The 16,452-nt window shown below is 40.3% G+C and overlaps 2 protein-coding genes across 5 annotated transcripts in view; one reads left to right on the forward strand and one right to left on the reverse strand.

Moving 5' to 3' along the window:
- The first annotated feature begins 1,018 nt into the window (after nucleotides 1–1,018).
- LOC103706893 (serine/threonine-protein kinase EDR1-like) overlaps nucleotides 1,019–16,452 on the forward strand; it is a 60,446-nt gene continuing 45,012 nt past the window's right edge. For 3 of the 4 annotated variants that reach the window (XR_005511458.1, XM_039125506.1, XM_039125508.1), the window contains exon 1: nucleotides 1,019–1,203. The gene's annotated coding sequence lies outside the window, so the exon portion shown is untranslated. Of the gene's footprint in view, nucleotides 1,204–3,102; nucleotides 3,243–16,452 lie in introns of those variants that run through there. The other variant, XM_039125507.1, reaches the window with a different exon arrangement.
- LOC120110463 lies at nucleotides 4,589–7,792 on the reverse strand. The gene is made up of 2 exons (XM_039125510.1): nucleotides 6,231–7,792; nucleotides 4,589–6,158 (listed from the first exon to the last, which is right to left on the reverse strand). Exon 2 carries the CDS (start codon nucleotides 5,952–5,954, stop codon nucleotides 4,668–4,670), a length of 1,287 nt encoding a protein of 428 aa, XP_038981438.1. The 5' UTR covers nucleotides 5,955–6,158; nucleotides 6,231–7,792; the 3' UTR covers nucleotides 4,589–4,667.

Here is a 16,452-nt window from a genome sequence, read left to right on the forward strand (position 1 = left end):
ATGATTGATTAGATTTCAGGACAGAACAGAAGATGAGCACATATCTCCTATTGCAGCATATTTGGAGCCTAGCGAGAGGAAGCACCTCTTTTATTGTGAGACACATTTAGTACGAGACGAACAGAACTACAGACTCGATGGTTTTCTTCCTGGCTGACCATCCGAATGGTGTCCTTTGGACCGATTTGATGCCTGCTTCCGATGGTTTGTCGGAATATATTATCTTTTAATTTTTTTGGATATATTTATATTAAAATAGTGCGAATCGTTCATCTTAGAAGGAAAAAATAAGTTACTAGGGTTTATAACGCCGGCCAGAGAATTTCTTCAACCGGGTAAATAAAGTTGCAGCATGCCAATGTATACCAATGTCGTTTCTTAGCTCCTCCTGCCACATTTTCCATCATTTCTCCATCTTGCCAGCCAAATACAACAGGCTGTAGTAGATGAGAAGCTTTTGAGGTGGAGTAGTCTCGTGCCGGCGGTGGATCTCGTGGGCGCCAGCTAGCCAGCGAGCGGACAGCTGGCGCGCAGAGGGCCCCAAAACGGACGCCCTCCGCTGTCCGGCGAAGCAAACTGCACGTGACCCCAACCCCTCCCGTCTCTTTCGCCCTTCCCAAAGCGCCCCTCCCGCTGTCGACTTCCCAGGCGCTCGTTTCCCCATCGACGGCTCAGATCACACCATCCTTCTCGTCACCAGCAACCGCGTGGACTCATGCGTACGGCCCTAGCACGTGTCGGCCGTGACATAGCCACGCTACTTCTCCTGTTGGAACCTTGGCACTGAAACATGAATCAGGTTCTCCGTATATGAAGTATATGCGGGTAAGGAAAATCCTCGGTCCATTTCTGCACCACGAATCACGAGGAGGGGCCGACGTGTCGCATACAATTGTTTCCGGGAGCGTCCGCAAACGGGAAGGGGTCCGATACTCTTGAGAGCGGCCACCCCGTCCCGTCCGGAAAGCGGAATAAGATAATTATAAATTGGAAATAAAGAATCGGAAAAATCGCTCGCTCGCTATAAATAACTCCGACGGCCTAATGCTCCTGTCTTTCTCGTTCTATTTCTTCGATGCTTCTCCTCCTCGCTCTCTTTTCTCTCCCTCTCGCTTTCGTATCGGTGCCCTAGATTTCTCCGTCGTTCGAGATTTGGTCCTAGGATTGCGATTGGTGCGCGGATTTCGAGGTTCGCGCGGATCTGTAAGTCTTTCTTGCGAGTTCTTTACTTGGTTGCTGTTCTTTGGATCGGAGACGGTGGGGTGAATTTGATGTATTTGGTCCGGTATTTCGGTGTCTGGACTTGGTTCGGCGTTGATTGATGCAAGATGCATTGATTTTTCTTCGTTTTTCTCTTGATTTAAGTCCTCCTTCTGTCATCCAGTTCTTGATTATAAATTGTTCCAGTAGATAGAAGGGAAGTGGACTGACTCAAGGTGTATTGATTTTTCTCACACTTTCTCGGGATTTGGGTCCTGTGGATTTTTAAAGCTGGCTTGGTTTCTTGATATCTTGCAATTTTTCGGATTTTTATTTGGTGGGATCTTTGGTGATCCAGTTCTTGATTCTAATTTGTGGCAAGAGATAAAAGGGAATTCGAAATTCAGTTCTTACAGTTAGTCAACTATGATCCTATCTTTCTCGTTTTTTTCAAGAACGGAATGAATTCTATTGATTTTCTTGATAGTTAATTTGTGTGAACTTTTGCTGTTCTCAATCAGGATAATGCATCTTGGTTCATGCTGTCTTCTTGCTTGCTATCACACCACGGAATTCATCTCTTCCAGTTAGTATTATCTGAAGCGAAAATGCGTTGCTGTAGCATACAGAATTGCATATTTTGAAGCAACCTTATATAAGAACTAGAAGCCTCTACCCTACATGTATTGCTTCTGCCTGACTATATTTTTCTTTTGACCCCCCTCCCTCAAAAAAAGAAACTCAAGAACATAAAACTAAAACCTATTAATTCCCAATTGAGGGCTCCTGGGGGCATTTATCAGTGGCTGATGGATGGTGACAATTTTGTGCAGTCAACATCGCTAGGTTATTGGTTGTAATGGAGAAGCACAGAAGTTACTGCAAACCAACACCTTAATTATTCATAGAGTGCGTTGTTAATTCATTGGTCATGGAACGTGTTTACGTTTCATTCTTTGAGATGTTCCATGGAATTTGATGTTGTTGTTGAAAGATATTCTGTCGAACACAACATGTCTAATGGCAAAACACCTGCATATTTTTTTTTCTCTCGTGTAAATGTGATCTTTATTAATGTTGTACATCTAATTTTATTGTCAGGTTCTAGGCATAACACTGAGATGGGTTATGGTAACAAAATTAGCAACATTTAAGCATCAAATTCTTGGAACAACTTGGAAGTACATTAACTTTTCACTAGTGCATGTTAGCTAAGTGTTCATTTCTGGCTAAATTTAAAACAAATCTTGCCTTCTTGAGTGATACTTATGCCAATAATTTCATCCCCTCCAAGATGGTTAGAGTTTCTCCAGTGTGAAATTTATCTCTGTATGCCTGCAGTTTTGTCTAAGAGGATTCAAGAATTATGAGGCTCATGCGAAAATAAGTTGAATTGGGCTTTATGTAAAAGGATCTACTCTGATCTAAATAGAATTTGGCTGTATGAGCCCCCTTAAATCTGGAAAGAAATATCTGAGTCATTTACTAAAATAGGAAAGTTATCCTTACAATCAGTTATCCAATTAACCAATCTTTTATTTCCAATATGTTCTGCAAGAATTTTGAAAATTTAGAGTAGTAGAATGCTTGCAAATCAATCAACTAGATTTTTCATCATCCATGCTTGTCATATCATCCACAAGTTGATAGAATTCATTAAAGTGCATTGCACTTGTTGAGAGCTGCCCTTACTTTGGTGTCGTGGCATGATAGCACTGCAACAAGCTGCACCAACTAAAGATTTTTTTTTTTTTAAATTGCTTAAGCTGTATGAGATAAATCTTCTGAGTGGATTTTCTCATGATGGAGAGGCTGTAAAATAAGAAAGTGATATTTCTCTTTGAACTTTTATTCGGAGAGTAGGTGACTAGAGAATGAGCCAAGCAAAAATCAGAAAACAACGAAAAACAAGAAAGCACAAGAAAATTATTTGCTTCAATCACTCTATAGACAGGAGAGGGTTCATCAGACCACCAGAGAACAGTGAATATAATATTCCTCGGAACTCCTTTACAATCTAGGGAGTGGGGACGATTTTGGAGGTTCGTCATTTTCTCTTTCTACAATTCCATCAATTACGTGTGAATTAAACAACCAAGTATATTTAAAGTCTGAAATCTGTTCCTTGGGTTTGGATTTTATATGAATCCTTCATCTTCTTATTGATTTCCGGGATTTGGTTTTGAATTCTGTTTGAGGCTTTGAGCATGCCAGAATCTTGATTGGGTTTGCTGACACTTAGTCGTGACAGCCTATTTTGCCAAAATGAGAAAATTCTTCTATTCTTATCCAGTCTAAAAGTTAGCCATATAAGTATGTAGGATCACATATTAATAGAAGTCAATTTTATAGTATAATGAGAAAAAAGATAAAAGCACTCTTGACATATTTAGGCATCATTTTAAATTTTGTTGTGTTCATTTTACATGCCCAATATCTATTAATTATTAATTTTTCACAATCTTTAAAAATATATATATTGTGATAAACTAGGTGATTTGCAATACAAGCTACAATATGATGCATTAAATATATCTGTTTGACTCGACCAACCTTCTTAACAAACCTTCACCATGAGGGCTGTCAATCGATTTGGTTAGGCTTGATCAGGCTCTTGCCTGATTTCAGCCCCAGCTCGAAGCTCTGGTTTGAGACTAGCCTGTCTTGAACCAGGCCCAAACTTGGCCTAACTATAGGCATGTTCCTGGGCTGGTTATTTTTTGACTCAAACATCATTTATTTTTTCCCAAAATTTAAATCTTATTCTAGGCCAAAAAATTTCGGTCTTTGTGTTTTTTGGGTACCCAATCATGCTTTAGGGCCTAAATTCCAAGTTTATGCCTCATTTTTGGGCTGTTTAGGCTGGTCCTGCCCATTGAGATCCCTGTTCACCACATACATTACTTGCGTCACAAGTCTGCCATATTATCATGGTATACTTTATTTTTTTCTATGTTGAGGTAATGTGTTAGAATACGTGGTGAGATAGGAGAAATTCCTAGGATTTAGATTTTTGAAGAATGTTGAGAATTAGAAGAATCTCTTTGGCATGAGAAAGATGGAATGTCATCGACATGTTTTAGTAGAAGATTCTGTCACGTTAGTTATTCCGAAAACCAATGTTTGCCGTACCGGTACTGGTCAGCGTACCGGTGGCCGGCCGGATCGGTACGGTACCGGTCCGGTCCGGTACATACCGATCCGTATCGGCTGGTACAGTGAGCTAGAAATTTGGATTTTTTTTTTTAATGTTGTCTCTGTTGGATCTTAAATTAAGTGAAGATTGATGTTTTTTTATTGCTTTTTTCATGATTTTTGATGTTTTTATGTTTAAATTTAGGGTTGAAATTTGAAACATAGATGATGCATGTTATTAGCCTCCCGTTCCAAATGATAAAATGATACACATAAAATATCTTCAAATTAAGATACAATCATTTACATACATTTAAAACACTCTCGGATATCTAAAATCTGGACGAGTGCCGATGGCTCTCGTAGATATCCGTATCATAAGTATAGTCAGGAGGAGGCAAATCAACCCAATCAGAAGGAACGCACGCCAGGTTATAAGAACTGTCGGATCTCTCGCTCACGCTCTGGCTCTGAGAGGTGTCCTCTGATTGTGTAGGGGCCCATCCAAATATGGCGGAAGCAAAACTCGATGCACCATATCCATATTCGTCAGGCTGAGGCTGTGGATAATAGAATCCGTATCCGTATGCTGTCGGATCTGCAGCCATATCCTGTCTTCCTGAACGACCTCGAGGAGCCCGTCTTCTATATTCAATGATATCCTCATGAAATTTATCAGGTGGTCGATCGTGGTCCGTATCCTGTGTAGCATCCGTAAATTGAGACTCACCGGTGAAATAAAGACCACCCTTCGGCTGTGTTTCATTAGTACCATACTGCCCTCCGCTTCCTCCATGGCTAGAAGATCCATCACCACTAGAACCTTCATCGCTGTTAGTCCAAGTCTCCTCCTCGACACTCTCCATTGGGACCCTTTGTTTTCCTTTTCTGGCCCTTTCTGTCTGGCTATGTTGCCCTTGTCTGCCGAGCATCTCTCGATCAGCTCTTTTGGAGGGTGTCTCGTACCAATCATGTGGTGACTGGCTCCCCTGTGCCTGCGGCTGATCAGCTCTGGGAGTGCGTGGAATATTGCGCTCAGCCCATTGCTCTGGATTGACCCTAGCTTCGGTGGCTGTGAAGTTAGCTGGTCGTGGAGGCGATCCTGGCTCGTTAAGCTCGAGCTCCTGCTGCTGGCCTACAAGCCAGCCGAGTAGTGGATCATCGTCATCATCGGTGAAGGTCCCGTAAATCGAATCTGTATACTTGAGCTCCCCTTCCTCCTGAATGCACTTTAGCCTTAACCACAAATTGTAATGCACATAAACAAGGTCGTTGAGGCGCTTTTGCGTCAAACGGTTTCTTTGTTTGCTGTAGATATGGGCGAAGGTGGACCAATTGCGCTCACAGCCACTAGAGGAGACTGTTTGGAAGAGGATCCGGATAGCTATCCGCTTTAGATTTCTCGCGGACCCGCCAAAATGCACCCACCATTCAGCTGCAAAAATATTTATGAAAATTACATATATGATAGTTCCATAATAGTAACTAAGTAACACCAGGTGAATGTTTTCCTGATGTGTCACGTACCTGGATTCATATTGTATTTGCTGACGACAGCCGCTCATTGGCCAAAACGTAGCTGCCCTCTCTAAATAATTTGCTCTGTGAAAAATAAGCATGTTCTACCATGTTAATAATTGAAGATACCGATATACTTACACATGCTGTTAATTACGAAATCATAATTACCTCTTCAAGACATAGGGCCACTTTTTTTGGATCATGATCCATCTTGTAAATCACATTACGCAAAGCATCTAGAAGTGTTTCATCCATACCAATTCCATCTATGCTGTATTGAAACCGGGGGTTTAGGTAGTATGCTGCATATATACGAGACTATCTTAGCATAATTATATAATTACATCCATCACTATAATTATATCTTAACTTACCTGCTAGATGCAATTTCTTACCCATTTGCGCTCCCCACCGTCGCTCAATGATGTTGATGTACGACCGGCCATGTGCTGGATCTGCCTTCATAATCTGATCCTTTGAAACTTGACCATCATGTGATACAAAAACTTCATCTGGGGGCAGATCTCGCTATCTACGGCCCGCAGCACTTCATATAATGGTTTGATAGCCTTGACTATTGTAGTAGCCCGCTGCCAGAATGACTGTCTCGTCACCAAGTCTTCTATCTTGCTCCCTTTAGTGCCAGCATAAGAATATCTACTATCATACCACTCAGGACTGGTAAACATCTAACGTAGGGCTCCTCTCTTCTCGAGTATGTTATCAAGTGCGATGAAGTTGGTAGCAAACCGTATGACTCCTGATCTCAGAATCTCTCCCCCTGCATACTTTCTCATCAGTGAAAGGACCCAGTTATGGTTATAAATATACCTGGTAATGCGTTGGGCTGTCTCCACCATTTGTTGCACCCTACGGATCTTTCCAATGTCCATCAACATGAGATCGATACAATGTGCAGCACATGGGGTTCAGAAAATATGTGGTCGCCGCTCCATCAAGACCTGCCCGGCAGCCTTATATTGCGGCCCATTATCAGTGACGACCTGCATGACATTCTCCTCTTCTACCAGATCAATCACATCCTCCATAAGTTTCAGCATGTACACGGTGTTGTGCACATAAGCCGAAGCATCAACCGACTTGTGGAAGAAGGTCTTCGCATCACAATATATCAGAAAGTTGATGATGCTCCGCCTGGTCGGACCAGTCCAACCATCGCACATGATGGTTAGTCCATATATGGGCCACTTGCTCTTGTAGGAGTCAATCCAATTCTCCAGCTCCTCCTTATTCTTATTAAGAAGCTCACCGTATATGTTCTTCGGGCATGGAGGAACTACACCGGGACTGGCAGCTTATATGGCGGCAGTGGCAGACCTGTAGTATGTATTGTCTGCCACATTCGCTGGGATGTGGCTGAAGTGAAATCAGGATCCAATAGCTCGCCACATAATTTTCTTCTTATCCTTCATCCATATTGTGTCTACTCTCTGCTGCCTTGAATCTCTGCTGGGAAGAGCATGAAGATCTACATCATGAATTGTCGCTCCTTGTGGAATTCTTCTAGATGACTTCTTTCAGCTACCAAAACTATCCAGCATAGATGCAGTCCGACCACGTTCTTTCCCGATACCCTCCCTGACTGAAGTTGTCCTCAAGAACTTTGGATCTTGTCTAGTGCTCCTAGAACTACCGCCCGACTCGTATGCAGAGGGCCCAAATCGAGCCCTATGCCTGGCCACCTCCTCCTGCTGCCACTGATCATCCAGGCTTGCGTGCATGGCCGTCTGAATATTTGCCTCCTCCTCATCTAGATCCTCAACCTCCTCCGGCTCCCTAAAGTGATAGGAAGGTGGCTCTGCCGCTCGGCAATCGACCTCCGCCCTCTTCTTGGAAGTCCTCTCCTTCGCTTCTGAGGATGATAGTGGTATTTTGATGATTAACACAACCATTGAGGGAATATCTAATTAAATACTACAAGTTAACATGATACATCATTACTGAGTTCGTCACTCTCGGTACAATAGAAGAATGAGATCAAGATGTATTTCAATGATTAATAATGAGATAAAATTTGCGATAGAAAAGGGATAGTGAATTCTAAATTCTAATTCGACAAAGTTTCAAGTGAAACGTACTCTTAAGGGGACAATAGTAATTTTCATTGTTAAGAGTATGTAGCACTACCATGGCATACATTCAAAATTGCTTGAAGTATATTTCATTGATTGTATGGATGAATCCTTAAGTTGCAACAAAGTGTGGAATGAGTCGACCCCAAGATTGGTGGAGTCGACCCCGGCACATCATGGAACCATTAGGCACACTTCTGCAAAAATGGCACGGATGAACAGTAGTTGAGTCGACCCCAAGCTTGCTTGAGTCAACCCCATCTTCAAGCCTCAAGAAAACAAGTCTCTGGAATTTACTAAGAGGGCCGACCCCAACCTTCCTTGAGTCGACCCAGATTGAGTCGACTCCAGGAATGCTTGAGTCGACCCCAATGGAGTCGACCCCAACTGAACATGAGTCGACCCCAAGGCTGTGTCATTCAATACTGTCTCTCTGGAATTTCTGAGAGGGTCGACCCCAATGGAACTTGAGTCGACCCCACTGTACCTTGAGTCGACCCCAAAAAGTGTTGAGTCGACCTCAGTGAAAAACGGCTGAAATGTAAGGTTCTGTATTTTCTGAGAGGGCCGACCCCAATGTAGCAGGAGTCGATCCCAGTGAAAGTTGGGTCGACCCCAGTGAAAGTTGAGTCGACCCCAAGTCTGATGAACAGTGGTTTGAGTCGACCCCAGGAAAGTTTGGATCGACCCCAGCACGGGCAGAAGCATAACGGCTAGTTCTGCAGAAGTACTTTTTGGACTCCCAACAGCAAGTAACGGCTAGATTTTGAAATCTAACCAATGGGGGGTGTCCAATGGATGAGGGAAACTATTTAAAGTGACACTATTCATCAGAGAAAGCATCCTTTTGCAAAATATCAAAGCTCACACAAGAAAGACAAGAGCCCTAATTTTCTTCATTCAAGTGCTTCACTCAAAGAGTCAAAAGGAAGTGGTAGAGCAGATTCTAATGAACATTAAGAGCTCCATCAACCCTTGAAGAGTGAAGCATTCTTGACAAAGAAGAGAGAAGTCTCATCAAGCGATAACTATATTCTAAACTTTTCTTTGTAGCTTATAATTGTTATATTTGCTCATCTAGGAGTTTTAACTTTCTTCTTTTTAATCACCTTGTAAAGGTTTGTTGGTGAGCCTGTAAAACCAACAGTGTAGGTTTGTTGGTGATCCCGTAAAACCAATTGTGAAGGTTCGTTGGTGATCTCGTAAAACCAACATAGGTTCTTGGTGATCCCGGAAAACCAAAGTGTAAAGGTTTTTGGATTGTGAGCCCGGAAAACAATCCAACTGTAATCCGCGGTATTATAGTGAATTCCCAAGGGGTCGCTTGGGGAGTGGACGTAGGTGCTTAGGAGAGCACCGAACCACTATACTTCTTGTGTGTTTGCATTGTGTATGGTTTTAACTTCACTCACTCATCAATTGACTCAATTAAGATAGTAAAAATTTAGAGAAACCAATTCACCCTCCCTCTTGGCTTGTCACCTTGGGCAACAAGTGGTATCAGAGCAAGGTGCTCACATAGTATTTGTTGATTTCACAATCAAAAGACAAAGATAATGACAACCCAAGTAGGATGTTCTATGAGCGAGGGGCAATCCACAAATAGACCTCCTCTGTTTAATGGCACTAATTACACATACTGGAAAGCTAGGATGAGGATATTCATTCAAGCTCTATGAATTGTGAAATGTCATAACTAGAGGACCACACACCCACAATTAGTATAGTGGGCACAATCATTCCCAAACCAGAAATGGATTGGAATGAGAGTGATAGAAGACTAGCACAACTAAATGCTAAAGCAATTAATATACTTTATTGTTCACTAGATGTAAGTGAATTCAATAGAATATCTACATGCATCTCCGCGAAAGAAAGTTGGGATAAACTGGAGATCACACATGAAGGAACTAATCAAGTCAAGGAGTCAAAAATAAATATATTAGTACATAAGTATGAGTTGTTTAAATTGGAATCCACTGAGTCCATAACTGAAATGTTTACTCGATTCACGGAAATCATAAATGGGCTAAAGAGCTTAGGAAAGTCTTATACTAACTCTGAACTAATGCGAAAAATTCTCAGGTCTCTACCAAGAGTTTGGGAGGCCAAGATAACAGCAATTCAAGAAGCAAAGGACCTCAATACACTGCAATTGGAAGAACTTCTAGGATCACTCTTGACCTATGAGTTGACCATGAGGCAAAATTCAGAAGATGAGGTCAAGAAAAGAAAGACCATTGCCTTGAAGTTTACCACTCCAAAATAGGAAACTGAATTAGAAGAATCTGATGATGAGGAGGAATATAATGAAGAAGGAATGGCTATGCTTGCAAGAAAATTCAGAAAGTTCATGAGAGGAAAGAAGAAATTTCATAAAAGGAAGCCCTTCCTCAAAGGTAGCTCAAGCAAGGAAAAGGGTAAGGACAAAGAAAAAGAAAAGGAAACACCAATTTGCTATGAGTGTAACAAGCCCGGACATTTCAAGATAGATTGTCCGGAATTGAAATGGATGGCAAGAAAACTTAAGAAGAGGAACTTCATGGCTGAATGGAGTGAAAGTGAGGAGTCAAGTTCGGAAGAGGAAGTTCAACAAGAGACGGCCCAAATCTGCTATATGACCAATGACGATGAGGTAGATTCTGAACTTGAATGTGATTTTACAGTAAGAGTTACATGATGCATTTTTAGAACTCATGGAAGAACACAAGAAATTAATCAACAAAAATAAAGTTCTAAAAGATGAAAATCAATCTCTTATCAAAGAAAAGCTAAAACTATCTAATGACTATGAAACATTAAGTAGGAGATTCACCAATGAAACCAAATGTCAAATTGCTGAAAATGTCAAGTTAAAAGAAGATGCTGAAAAATACAAATCCTTAGTGGACAAGTTTACACTTAGCTCAACTAAATTAACTATGATTCTTGATAGTCAAAAAGCTGTATATGATAAAGCTGGTTTAGGATATAAAACAAATAGGAAACAAAAATACTTTAAGAACATATTTGTGAAAGCCAAAAATAAAAATATAACTTGTCATTGCTGCAATAAATTAGGACATAAATTAGGACATAAAGCATATGAATGTAATTATAGAAAGTCTAGCTACAACAAATTGAGTAATAATTATAAGCTAAAATTCAAAAAAATATGGGTTCCAAAAGGAACATCAAGTACTAACCCTAAAGGACCCAACATAGTTTGGGTACCTAACATATTCTTGATCTTGATTGCAGGGGTGTCTTGCAGCTAATAAGGTGGATAAACGATGGTATCTAGATAGCGGCTGTTCAAGACACATGACAGGTGACGTAGAACAATTTGTCACCTTGGAATCTAAGAAAGGTGGAGTGGTAACCTATGGAGACAATGGAAAAGAATTTATCATTGGAAAGGGTAAAATTTACATTACTCCATCCACCTTTATAGAAAATGTTTTATTAGTTAATGGTCTGAAACATAACCTACTTAGCATAAGTCAATTTTGTGATAAAGGTCTTAAAGTCACATTTGAAGCTTCAGTATGCATAATCACAAATCCTAAAGATAATAGCATTGTACTTATAGGACAAAGGCTGAGAAATATTTGCATGGTAGATCTTCATGAGTTAGGCAAGAAAAACGGATTATGTTTAATTACTAATGAAGAAAGGAAAAATGAAACAAGTTAGCTTTGGCATTGTAGACTAGGACATGCTAGTATGGACTTAATATCAAAACTAGTCAAGAAGGATTTGATAAAGGATGTGCCAAAATTGATCTTTGAAAAGGACAAAATCTGTGGTCCATGCTCATTAGGAAAGCAAACAAAATCATCCTTCAATTCAAAGAATATAGTATCAACCACTAGGCCTTTTGAACTCATACACATGGATCTATTTGGACCCACTAGAACCGCGAGTCTAGGAGGGAAGAAGTATGGACTAGTTATAGTAGATGATTTTTCAAGATATACATGGGTTTCATTTCTTGCACATAAGAATGAAGCATTTTTAGCATTCTTGAAATATTATAAAAATATCATAACTGAAAAGAAACTCACCTTAATAGCAATTCGAAGTGATCATGGAACTGAATTTGAAAATCAACATTTTGAAGAATTTTGTAATGAAAATGATATCTCACATCAATTTTCAGCACCTAGAACGCCGCAACAAAATGGGGTTGTTGAAAGGAAAAATAGGATCTTGGCAGAAATGGCACGCACAATGTTGTGCGAGTCAAATCTTCCAAAGTACTTTTGGGCTGAAGCTATAAGTACTGCTTGCCATATTCTAAATCGGGTTTTAATACGACCTATAACCAAGAAAACTCCTTATGAACTTTGGAAGAATAAGAAACCAACTGCTAAATATCTTAGAGTATTTGGATGTAGATGTTTCATTTTAAACAATGGCAAGGAGGATCTAAGTAAATTTGATGCCAAGTCAGATGAAGGTATCTTCTTAGAATACTATACATCTAGCAGGGCATACAGAGTATTCAACAAAAGAACTCTTGTAGTTAAAGAGTCAATTAATATCATTTTTGATGAGTTTGATAGTGAGTCTCTTAGGAGAGAAAATACTCTTGACGATGATGCAGGAATTATTGATTTTGAAAAATTGAATCTTGATGACGTGCCAAATCAAGAAAAGGAAAATGATCGCGTGCCACCACAATCTCAAGACTTGCTAAAGGAATGGAGGTATGTACATGGACACCCTAAAGATTTAATCATTGGTGATCTATCTCAAGGGGTAAGAACTCGATTCTCTCTTAGAAATTTAAATGACTATCTTGCTTTTGTTTCACAATTAGAACCTAAAACTTATGAAGAAGCCGAAAAAGACATAAATTGGATAAATGCTATGCAAGAAGAATTAAATCAATTCAAAAAAAGTAATGTATGGACTTTAACTGAGAGACCAAAGCATAACTCTGTAATTGGAACAAAATGGATCTTTAGAAATAAATTAGATGAAAATGAGGTAGTCATAAGAAATAAAGCTAGACTTGTAGCTAAGGGATACAATCAAGAAGAAGGGATAGATTTTGAGGAAACATTTGCTCCCGTGGCCAGATTAGAAACTATTAGATTACTTCTAGCTTTTGCAAGCTTAATGGATTTTAAATTGTGTCAAATGGATTAAGAAGTGCCTTCTTAAACGATTTTATAGAGGAAGAAGTATATGTAGAGCAACCTCCTGATTTTGAGAATCATGAATTGCCAAATCATGTGTTTAGATTACATAAGGCATTATATGGATTGAAACAAGCACCTAGGGCTTGGTATGATCGATTAAACAAATTTCTACTGAATAATGTTTTCAGTAGAGGAAATGTAGATAAAACACTTTTTCTCAAAAGAAAAGACAAAAACCTGCTAGTAGTACAAATATACGTAGATGACATAATCTTTGGTGCCACTAATGATAATCTTTGCAAAGAGTTTGCTAAATTAATGCAAGGAGAATTCGAGATGAGTATGATGGGAGAACTAAATTTCTTTCTCGGATTACAAATCAAGCAAACTAAGAAAGGTATCTTTATTCACCAAACTAAGTACACAAAGAAAATATTAAAGAAGTTTGGGAATGAAAATCACAAGGGAATAGGCACCCCAATGAATCCCACTAGTAAGCTAGACAAAGATGAAAAAGGAAAAAGTATAGATATAAAGCTTTATAGAGGATTAATTTGATCTTTGCTTTACCTTACTGCTACTAGGCCAGACATAGTATTTAGTGTGGGAATATGTGCTAGATACCAATCAGATCCTAAGGAGTCACATCTAAGTGCTGTCAAAAGAATCCTTAGATATTTGAGAGCAACCACAAATATAGGTTTATGGTACTCTAGAGACTCCTATCTAGATTTACTTACATATTCTGATGCAGATTTTGCTGGTTGCAAATTAGATAGGAAGAGCACTAGTGGAACATGTCAATTTTTAGGAAATAACTTAGTATCATGGTTTAGCAAAAAGCAGAATTCGGTAGCATTGTCAACGGCTGAGGCCGAATATATAGCTGCTGGGAGTTGCTGTGCTCAAGTACTATGGCTCAAGCAACAACTAGAGGACTATGGAATTAAACTAGACAACATTCCTATAAAGTGTGATAACGCTAGTGCCATTAACCTTACTAAAAATCCGGTTCAACACTTTAAAGCCAAACACATTGAAATAAGATATCATTTCATTAGAGATCATGTGCAAAATGGGAACATATGTATTGAGCATGTATGTACTGAAAAACAATTAGCTGACGTATTCACAAAACCTTTAAGTGAAGATAGATTTTGCATGCTTAGGAGGGAATTAGGCATATGTGATCCTTTTGATTGAGGAGATATAAAAAGGAACAAGTTGTCTTATGATACTCCTCCCATTTCGAAAAACCCATAAAATATTAATCAAACTAGTCATCTATAGATTCCTTACTCATGTATCATTGTCCCATAAAGAATTTGTGAGGATTGGAGGAAAGGAAGAATTTTTAAAAAGAAAGGAAGAGAAAGAAAATTTTTGAACTGGGGCCGACCCGAGCCAGAATGGGGTTGACCCCACGTTGAGTCGACCCAAAAAAAATCTGGGGTCGACCCAATGGCGGGACCCTGCTTTTAAAAGAGGGACCCGTGAGCTATTTTAGGGCACTGTTTCATCTTGTCATCTTCCTAAAATCCTATTTTCCACTTTCTAATCCCTTCCAATCATCTCCAAACAGTGCTAGATTGCTTCTCTATGCCGTTAGATCAAGACCTAAGAAAGGATTGGGTGAAAATGGCACCCAAACGAGCCGTTGCTAAGAGATCCGGAAGAGTCTCACGCCCAACCATTGTAGATAGACATGCTAGAGATTCATCTACAGTTTTCCCACAAGGTGAGACACGTGTTGAGCCTCCACCTCCTTCCCCTTCAGTTCAACTTGCTAAATATGCGGGGAGACCGGTAACCACGGGGAGAAAGATCCACTTCGAATTTTTGGATCAAGAAGGGTTCCGGTTGGGGGATTGGATCCGAAGGCAAGGATGGGAGTATCTTTGCTCCCTAGATTTGGTGACCTACCCGGGATTGGTTCGTGAGTTTTATGCCTTCCTAAAAGTTGGAATGGGAGGGCTTGTGTTTGAGGTCCGAGGTGTACGGGTTAGGGTTTCAGAAGAAAGTTTGAGTGAGTTGCTCCATCTCCCCTGCGAAGGTGCAACTCTAGAAAGGCCGGAAAGCAAGTTGAGAGCTCTATAGTTGATCTTTGAGAACGATGATTTTGACTATTCTGAGAATGTGATAACGAGCTCCCTATCAGCTGAGATGAGGTTGTTGCACAACTTCATAGGTCGGATTTTGTTTCCGAAAAGTGGGAAATTTGATCATATATCTGAGAGAGATTTGGTCATTATGGAGCACGTTATTCAGGGCATTCTCCTGAACCTCCCAGCTATGATGATCAGGCAGATGAGAGAGGCTATATGCAAGTCGAGAGTCTTCCTGCCCTATGGTATGATACTCACCCTGGTTTTCCGACAGCATGACATATCAGTGGAAGGAGAGATCTCCAGGCATCTATTATTATCGACACTTACACTGCACGGTCCCTAGTTCGCATGGGTTATGAGAAGGTGAACGGGCAGTGGGTGCGTGGAGGAGCAGGGATACATGCACTAGAGGGTGATGCACCAGAGGTTGGAGACCCCATCCCTGAGGCTGAGGTACCTGAGGATCATCCTACGGCACCTTCAGAGGCTGGCCCATCGTCATCCGTACCCACGGGGTGCACAGAGGAGTTTTGGAGTAGGATGACTGAGCTTGTGTCAGCTCAGGTGAGGACTCTCTCTGACGGATTGACGGGCAGGATGGACATTATGACTGCTGAGATTAGCGATCTCAGAGAGCAGGTAGGAGCATTACGGAGAGAGAGAGAGGCTCATGGTCCATCTGTGCCCCGAGCAGCTGAGTCGGAGGTTTCGGCACAGAGTCATCCAGCTCAGCGAGGTCCACGCCAGACTCAGTCCCATCAGGCTCGACCTTCCCTCGCCACTTATACTTGGAGGATGAGGACTAAATCACAGCCCTTAGATACCCCCTAGGCTGGTGTTAGCATTATGATTAGTGCCTAGGATTTATCTAGCTCTCATATGTATTTTGCCTTGTTGATGTACTTTGCACTTTAATTGAAGAACATTGTATTTTTGACATTAATGTACTGCAATGTTCCATTTTGATCAATGAAACTTGACTGTTTATTATTTACTGCATCCACTTATCTATTGCCATGCACCTATTTGATGATAATAAAAAAGGGGAGAAGTAAGGAAAGAAAGAAGTTGCAATAAGTTGACAAACAAGTTTGAAAATTATAATAGGAGATAATATACACTTAAGGGGGAGCGATATGTAACAATAAAAATGTTAAAGTCTAAACATTTAATCAAATTTTAGAATTTGGCACATACCTCTCATACCTCGATACATAACCTGAAACTCTTGCTTTATCTCAAATTTTTGAAGTTTCATCTTTAACC

The sequence above is a fragment of the Phoenix dactylifera genome, chromosome 4 (assembly GCF_009389715.1).
Source record: "Phoenix dactylifera cultivar Barhee BC4 chromosome 4, palm_55x_up_171113_PBpolish2nd_filt_p, whole genome shotgun sequence".
In the NCBI taxonomy this organism is placed as follows: domain Eukaryota; kingdom Viridiplantae; phylum Streptophyta; class Magnoliopsida; order Arecales; family Arecaceae; genus Phoenix; species Phoenix dactylifera.